The 9,559-nt window shown below is 35.7% G+C and overlaps 1 protein-coding gene across 1 annotated transcript; it reads right to left on the reverse strand.

The window, feature by feature from the left end:
* Positions 1-4,887: 4,887 nt before the first annotated feature.
* LOC107894573 (uncharacterized) lies at positions 4,888-6,567 on the reverse strand. Its single transcript, XM_016819832.1, has 3 exons — positions 6,211-6,567; positions 5,789-6,063; positions 4,888-5,704 (listed from the first exon to the last, which is right to left on the reverse strand). Exons 1-3 carry the CDS (start codon positions 6,565-6,567, stop codon positions 4,888-4,890), a joined length of 1,449 nt encoding a protein of 482 aa, XP_016675321.1.
* Between the last annotated feature and the right edge of the window lie 2,992 nt (positions 6,568-9,559).

Here is a 9,559-nt window from a genome sequence, read left to right on the forward strand (position 1 = left end):
TGAAGGCATCAGGGTTGACCCGAGCAAAATCTTAGCAATTATTCATTGGAGGCACCAAAGAACGTGTCAGAGGTCAGAAGTTTTTTGGGCCTAGCCAGATATTATCGGAGGTTTGTTAAAGGATTTTCAATGATTGCTTCTCCGATAACTCGTTTGTTGCAGAAAGATGTAAAATTCGAGTGGAATGATAAATATCAGTAGAGTTTTGATAGACTGAAGACTTTGTTGACTGAATCACCTATACTGGTACAACCTGAATCGGGTAAGGAATTTGTAATTTACAGTAATGCATCTTTAAATGGTTTAGGTTGTGTTTTGATGCAAGAAGGTAAAGTGGTTGCCTATGCTTCAAGACAACTTAAACTACATGAACGAAATTACCCGATACATGATCTTGAACTGGCATCCATAGTGTTTGCATTGAAGATATGGCGGCATTATTTATATAGTGAAAAATGTCATATTTACACTAACTATAAAAGTCTAAAGTATTTAATGACAGAGAAAGACTTGAATTTGAGACAACGCAGGTGGCTCGAGTTAATAAAGGATTATGATTTGATTATTGACTATCACCTGGGAAAAGTCAATGTAGTGGAAGATGCACTGAGTAGGAAATCTTTATTTGCCTTAAGAGCAATGAACACCCGGTTATCTTGTTTAGATGATGGTTCGATTGTAGCTGAATTGAAAGCTAGACCGACATTTATACAACAAATCTATGAAGCACAGAAGAGTGACAACGAGTTGTAAGTTAAACGAGAGCAATGTCAAAAGAATTCTAATTCAGAGTTTCAAATTGGGTCTAATGATTGCTTGTTGTTTAAAAACAGAATATGGTTCCAAAGAACTCAAAACTGGTACAAAAGATTTTGTATGAAGCTCATAATGGTACAATGTCAGTTCATCTTGGTAGTAATAAAATGTATAATGATTTGAAAAAGATGTATTGGTGGCCGAGAATGAAAAGAGGTATTTCTAAATTCGTAGCCAAATGTTTAATATGTCAACAAGTGAAAGCTGAGCATTAGGTGCCTTCAGGGTTATTACAGCCAATCAATATACTGGAGTGGAAATGAGAAAGAATTACCATGGACTTTGTAATAGGATTGCCTATGTCACCAAGAAAGAAAGATGCCATTTGGGTAGTTGTTGACAGGTTAACAAAGTCGGTACATTTCATACTCGTACATATGGACTTTTCATTGGATAAATTAGTCGAATTGTATGTCTCTAAAATTGTTAGATTACATGGTGTACCGGTTTCCATTATTCTGATAGAGATCCTCGATTTACATCTTGATTTCGGCATAAGTTACAAGAAACATTGGGTACCCAGTTGTATTTTAGTACTGCGTTCCATCCTCAAACTGATGATCAATTAGAACAGGTGATCCAGATTTTAGAAGACATGTTACGATGTTGTGTGCTTGAATTCGAATGTAACTGGGAAAGACACTTGCCTCTGATTGAATTTGCTTATAATAATAGCTACCAATCCAGTATTAAAATGGCACCGTATGAAGCTTTATATGGTCGAAAATGTAAAAAACCATTGCATTGGACAGAGCTCAGTGAAAGAAAGATTCATGGGGTTGATCTAATTCGAGAAACTGAGGAAAAAGTAAAGGTGATACAAGACAGCTTGAAAGCAGCTTTAGACAGACAAAAGTCTTATGCTGATCTTAAAAGAAAAGAAATTGAGTTTGAGATTGGTGATAAGGTATTCTTGAAAGTGTCACCTTGGAAGAAAGTTCTCCGGTTTGGCTGTAAAGGAAAATTAAGTCCTTGGTTTATTGAACCATATGAGAGCATTGAAAGAATTGGACCGATAGCTTATCGGTTAGCATTATCGCCAGAACTTGAAAGAATTCACAATGTTTTTCATGTGTCAATGTTAATACGGTATCGATCAGATCCATCACATGTTATCTCTCCAACAGAAGTGGTAATTCAGCCCGACATGACATATAATAAGGAACCAATTAAGATATTAGCACGGGAAACAAAAGAGTTGAGAAATAAAAAGATAGCACTGGTAAAGGTTCTTTAGCAGAAACATGGAATTGAAGAAGCTACTTGGGAACCTGATGATATCATGAAAAGGCAGTACCCGAATCTCTTCACTGGTAAGATTTTCGAGGACAAAAATCTCTAAGGGGGGAGAGTTGTAATAGCCCAATTTTAATGAAATCGGAATAGTGGTTTCGAGACCACAAATCCGAGTCCAAAAAATGAAATTATTTGAATTTTATAAAATGATAGGTATTATGATAGGAATATTGCATGAAAAATTTTATCAAAAAATTTTATCAATTATGTGTCTAATTGCAAAAAGGACTAAATTGAATAAAATTTTAAAGTTGAATTCTAGTAGTTATAAGGATTAAATGGCTATAGAATTAAAAGTGAGAAGTCCTTAGATGGCAATTAAACCATTGATGAAAAATATGTAGATATTTTTAATGAGTCATCCATGGAAAAATTGAAAAAGGTTAAGAATTAAATTGGAAATTGAATTAAATAGTATGTGATAAATAATTAAATAGAATTAAAACTCATTTTATATCTTCTTCTTCTTCATAAAATACATGGAAAAATAGAATTAAAACTCATTTTATATCTTCTTATTCTTCATAAAATACATGGAAACCCTAAGAGAGAGAAAGGAAACTTTTCAAGCTTGAATTGGTAAGTTCTATGTCCCGTTTTTAGTAATTTTTATATTTTTGAGATCAGGAAAGCTTAATTTCTTTATTTGAGTGATTAAATTGAAAGAAAACCAAAGTTTAGAAAGTTAGCCATGGATGAATATGTTGTAAATTGAAAGTTTTTAATAGAAAATGAAAGATTATTGATAGATAAACCACTTTTACTATGTGATTTTTAGTGAAAACATACGTAGGGACTAAATTGCAAAGTAGGTAAATTCTTGGAAAAGTTTTAAAATTTATGAAATACATGTGCTGTAAAAGTTATATTGGAATATGCTTGATTGAATGTAAAAATCATAGAATTGATGATTAAATTTATTTATATAGATCCGAAAGTGTCGAACAAAGAAAAAGATCGAGGGAAAGAAAAAATTTTGGATAAGTAGATACGATTAATTGTTGAGGTAAGTTCGTATAACTAAATTAAGCTTGTAAATGTGTTTAATTGATTATTGAATGATGTGCATCATGATTTGTAATTGGTAAGTACATGTAATAAACAAATATTGATTTATGACTTATATAAATGATGAAATGGTGCATGAATCCGTTTGAATATTGATTTCCGATTGGATAGGTGATTACTGTGAATATGAGATCTTGCATATGTTGCAATAAAGGTTGTCCCTAAAGGATAATCTTTTGATCTCATTATGAAATGGGAATGTATCCTGAAAGGGTAATACTTGAAAAGGGCTTATGTACTCAAATGGTACAACTTGAACAGGTTATGTACACTTTGTGTGTACACTTGAAAAGGTTAGGTATACTTTGTATAGACCATATAAAAAGGAAAGGTATACTTTGTGTATGCCACTTGAAAGGGAAAGGTACACTATATGTGTACACTTGAAAAGGTTATGTGCACCTTGTGTGTACAAATTGAAAATGGTATGTACACTTCGTGTGTACCACTTAAAAGGGAATATGCACCTCGGGTGTACAACTAGAAAAGGAAAGGCCCATCAAAAATTCAAAGATTTAAATGAAATGTATTAATAAGTGAAATAATAAGAAATGACTTGTTGAGCTCATCTATGCATTTTAATGTTTTATACTAAACAATTTGATTGAATGATTGAAAATAGGCCATATTTGTTATCTCACTAAGTTGATGGATAAATTGCTTTATGTGTGATTTGGTTATTGAACATGATTGGTAAGGGTAGTATTGGCTATATGAACTTACTAAGCATTAATGCTTACTAGGTTTATATTTTTCCTGTTTTATAGTGCTCAAAGCTCGTGAAGGTTGGAATTGGGTTGGAGCTATCATCACACTATTATTTTTCCTGTTTAAGATTGATATGTTGTGGATTATTATAAAAACATGTTGTTTTGAATGTTAGAAATTTGTTGAATTGGTTGGTATATACTTGTAAGTTTTCATGCAGGAAAATGGTGAAGTTTAGGTGAAAAATAGGGCTAGGAAATGGCTTTATTTCGTCCACTTGGGTAAGACACACGGGCATGTGTCTAGGCCGTGTGTGACACACGGACAGCCCACGGGCGTGTAAAATGACCGTGTATCGCCTGCATCATTAAATATAAAGTCAGGATAGTACAGAGCAAAAGACACGGCCGTGTATCTTGGTCGTGTGAAGAACACGAGTTTTAAGCATGGTCGTGTTCAAAATCATGTGAAAATGGCTTAAAATGGTGAAAAATCAGTTTACCACACGGCCTAGCCACATGGGCGTGTGCCCATGCCATGTGTCCCTTTGATACATAAGAAATTGCAAGTCAAAATTCCACACGGTCTCGCCACACGGTTATGGGATTCCCACGGGCTGGCCACATGGCCATGTCCAAGGCACAGGGGGGTGTACCCCTATTTTTAAGGAAAAATTTCCATAGTTTCCAGTTTAGTCCCGAACCACTTCCAAAGCTTGTATTGGGCCTCGTAGGCCCATATTAGGGGTTTTATGGTAAAATTTGAAAAGAATTGATTTGAAATGGAAATTTATGACTCGGTTTTGTACAAATGCTAGCTATAAATCTGGTAATGCCTCATAATCTTATTCCGGTGACAGATGCGGGTTAGGCGTGTTACAGTTCCTCCTGACACGAATGTTCTGGATACATGGAGAAAGGTCATCGGTTCCCACTTAACCTCTTCCCTACTTAGTCATACTCTCCTCCTTTCTTGTTTCTTCTCCATCTCCTTCTTCTTCTACCTTGTATCTGGCTTGTATCCTAAGCCAAAGTGGTCTTGTTTGTCTGTGAGCATGGGTGTCTCGACCCTTCCTTTTAGGCATTTTTCAAGCCCCCTCCCAGGCAAAGCTCTTTTCCCAACCATCAGTTGCAGGCCTATCCTTGTAGTTTTGGATATTTTGGGCATCGGGATATTGTTCCCTTCGACAATGAAGGTCGCGCTCACAAATTCCAGCGATTGAAAGGAATATTCTATCGCTTCATCGTCTATCCCCACATATGGTGCGTCACTTGTTACGAATGCAATGATGTCCTCTTTTGTGTTTATGGTTACCAATCGGCTCTCTATTACCAATTTGAGCTTTTGATGCAGCGATGATGGCACTGCCCCCGCTGAGTGAATCCATGGCCTCCCCAATAAGCAATTGTAAGAAGGTTTGATATCCATCACTAAGAAATCCACCTCGTACGTGCTTGGACCAATTAAAAGGGGTATTTCAATCTTCCCTATTACTTTCCTTTTGGTGCCATCAAATGCCCTCACTATATTTTGGCATGTCTTCATGTGGGAACTATCCACTGGCAGCCTATTTACTATGGAGAGGGGTGGAACATTTAATGCAGATCCATTATCAGTCAATACTCCTGGCAATGTATATCCCTTACAGTGAATGGTGATGTGTAGAGCTTTTGTGGACCTCATTCCCCCGGGCAGTATTTCATCATCATTGAAAACTAAGAAATTATCGGCACTGATATTATTGACAAGATGGTCCAGCTTGTTGACAGGGATATCACCCGTGACATAAGTTTCATTTAGCAGTTTCACCAATGCGCTACGATGTATCTCTGAACTTAAAAGTAGAGCTAGCACTGATATGCGAGCTGGTTACTTATGTAGCTGTTCTACAATGCTGTACTTGCTGTGCTTTAAGAATTTCAAGAATTCTCTAGCCTCTTTTTTAGTCACTGGCTCATTAATAGGTGATTCAACTCTAACTGTCTTTTCTTTTTCTTGTTCTATCGCCAAGGCCTTTCCTTTTACGGGTTCTGCTCTTGACTTTGCTGGATCGTAGCGTTTCCCACTATGTGTGTAAAAACCCATATTTTGACCCTCCTCTAAAGCTTTAACTAGGTTCTCTTCTCCTGGGATTGTCACGTTGCAGTCATAATTCCAAGAAACCCTTTTGCTATCCTTGTAGGGAAAGGATACGAGTTTTTAGATTATGACTATCGGTGCCATTCGTATTCCTACTTCATCGTTTCTTGGTCACGAAATGATCACTACCGGGTGGTTAACTTTCTAGACCCTTTTTATTGATCCTTCTTTTGAGGCATAAACCTCCCATTCTTCTGATCCCTTGATTTTTTCATAAAATTCCATCTCTTTATTGTCCATCAGATTTTGCGCTGTGGTCCTGAACTCGGTACATTCTTGGATGTCATGACTCTCCTTAACATGGAACTCACAGTACTTTTTTACTCCTCTGGGCTTTTCCTCTGAATCTTGTGTGATTAAACCTCTATCTATCATTTGTTTCCAAACCCATTTTAGTGGGGTTTTCACCTTCGCCTCGTCAGCTTTGATTCTCCTACCCCTACTTTCAGTTATCGCGTTTACCCCTTTATCAGAATGATTGGGTAACAGATTCCCTACTACGTTAGGTCTTGATGGATCTTTGAACTTTACGATCCCCATCTTAATGAATCTTTCGATCAACTTTTTAAACGTCGTGCAGTTCTTGATCAAGTGCCCTGTTATCCTCACATGGTACTCATATTGAGCATGTGACAGCCCTAATTTGACCCTAGTCGGAAAGTGGTTTCGGGACCACAAAACCGGGTCGTAAAAATAATTAACATTAAGTTTTGTGTTTATTGTATGTGAAATAGGCATGTGTGAAAGTTTCATGCTCCAATTTTTTCATTAGTATGTGAAATTATTAAATAGGACTTATGTGAGGAAATTTAGAAATGTGCTAGGCAAATGTTATAGTGGCCTATTAAAGCATGTTAGAAAATATTTGTACTTGCATGTCAAATTAGCCAAAAGTCTAGATGGTGGCTGGCCATGCTATGGGTTAAAACATATTATAAATATGTTATGTTAACATTTGTGTTAAAAATAATAAAATAAAGAGCATGGATAATAAAATAATAGTGGTTAGTAGGAGAAGAAACAAAAAAAAAGAGTTAGCTAGGTTGCTCCTCCATTGCCGTAACTAGAGGAAGAAGAAGAGGGGAAGTTCGGCCAAGGTGGTTCTTTAGATTAAAGGTATGTTCAATGTTACTTTTGGAGGTTTATACATCCTTTGGATGATTAGCCTAATTCTATCTATCTCATGGATGGAATTGGGGTTGTTGGAGAGTTAGGATTCGGCTAAGAGGCTTCAAAATTTTAGTTGATGCCTTGATACTACTAGCATGTTAGCTATATGGATGTGTTAAGTTACTTGAAATGTTAGATAAATTTGAACTCCCTACCAAATTCTTTAAACAACCCATGTTAGAAATTTCGGTATTGAGATGTCTAGAACTTTCGGCCATTGTAGCTATGGAGAAATAAGGTTTTTGTTTCTTGTTAAATTTAGATGAACAAGGGTAGATGAGTGTTTGAACTATACAAATAATCATATGTGAGCATTAGGTGCTAAGGGAAAGGAATCGGCTACCTTATTAGGTACCAAGACCGAATGTGAATTTGATTAGGTTTGAGTAATTATTATGCTTAAAATCGATGTAGTTAAGTACCATGTTCTAGCCGAACATGTAGTTGTTTAATGTTGTGAACAAGTGCCGTTTAGTTGTTCTAAAATTTCTAAATTAGATGTTTAATCATCTAAGGGTTCGGCATTGTGCATTCTTGTTAAGAGTTTGATTTGAAATCATGAGATCTTGTTGACTTGTGTTTAAATGGCATTCGGTCATGGTCTATGGGAGTTTACTAATCCGGTTTAGGTGCCAAATACTTTGTATTGGAAATTTTGATATGTAAGTAGAAATTAATTAAGATGATATTGAGACATTCGAAAATAAATATGTATTAAAGTTATATTTGTAGTAGTTTAATGTGATTTACCAAGTGCACAAATTTGAAAACGAGAAGGTGATAGACTTAAGTGGTAATTGATTCAAATAAATTGGTTCTAAAATGTATATGAATGCCGTATGATCGTGTTTGATTGGGAGGTAAATTGTTTGAATTAGCTCTGGAGCTTAGAGGATCAACGTTGGATAGGGGAAAGGAAAAAGTAATTGAATAGCCGTTGAAGTCGTTCGACAACGTCCGAGGTAAGTCTTCAAGTAATGAAACTGAGTTTATGATTTGATTAAGTCATGACATATAAGCATAACAAATAAACGGTGATATAATGATTCTACTTGAATGATATATTGAGGTGATTAGTTTATACCTATGACGGGTAGCCGAATGTGTATAGAGATCATGTTATAAAGCCAATCAAAATCATGCTCTTTGTATGTGGCTATTGAGCCAAAATTGGTAACGTTTGATAAGTGTCTTGTGTTTGAGCTTTAGTAATGAAAATGAAATATGGATGTGTCATGATTTATTGATATATGTGTATGATTATTCGAATGATATCCGGGCTAAGTCCCGAAGGCATTTGTGCTATTGACTATATCCGGGATAAGTCCCGAAGGCATTTGTGCTAGTGACTATATCCGGGCTAAGTCCTGAAGGCTTTTGTGCTATTGACTATATCCAGGCTAAGACCCGAAGGCATTTGTGCGAGTTGCTATATCCGTCTAAATCCCGAAGGTACTTGGGTTTGGAAATGAGCGATCTTGCTGTAATAATTTCAATTAATACGCTCATAAAATCTAAACGGTAAGGTATGTTTCGTATATGCATCGGAAAAGTTAATTCCTTTTTAGGTAGTAAGCGCTCTATTGATTAACAACTTCCGGCCTTTAGTTAGGTTTGATCCCTGGTGTATGAATATACGGTTTGAGGTGTGAAGTAAGTATGATTTTGGGAATATGTGTATATGGAACTATTCATTTAGTCATATGAACGCTATACTTTAGTCGTAAATAATTTCATTACTTGAACTTACTAAGCATTAAAATGCTTACTCTGTTACTTTGATTCTCTGTTTTATAGATTTTGTTCGTCAGCTACCGGACTCGGGAGTGTCAAAGTCGAAGTCATCCACACATCTAAGCCACTTTTTGGTACTCTTTTAGTTCAATTTTGAAAATGGCATGTATAGGGTTGACCCTTGTTGTTAATTAAGTACCCTTTGGTAATGTGTATTCGTATAGCCATGCGAAAATGGCTCGTATATTTTGAAGTATAACATTATGGTCTTGTGATATGGTTATTAAGTGATGTGGAAATGTTTGGTAATGACTAGCCATTGGAATGGCCAATCATGGTCCTATTGGCGCTACGTACGTCATGGCTAATCGGGATTACCCTTGATAATAATGTATGTCAATTTGCTATTCGATTCATGGAAAATTATGAAATAGGTAAAATTTACCTTAAAATAGATGCTGACAGCAGCAGTGATGTAAGTTGGAAAAATCACTAAAAATAGTAGGAATGGAATTAAATAGTGAATAAATTATGTAATCGAATCTTGATGAGTGTATTTTCACATGAAAGAAACGAAACGACCATATGAGCCGTATTTTATGAGATGTTTAAGTTTTCGTGAAACAGG

This window comes from Gossypium hirsutum, chromosome A13, assembly GCF_007990345.1.
Source record: "Gossypium hirsutum isolate 1008001.06 chromosome A13, Gossypium_hirsutum_v2.1, whole genome shotgun sequence".
Lineage (NCBI taxonomy): Eukaryota > Viridiplantae > Streptophyta > Magnoliopsida > Malvales > Malvaceae > Gossypium > Gossypium hirsutum.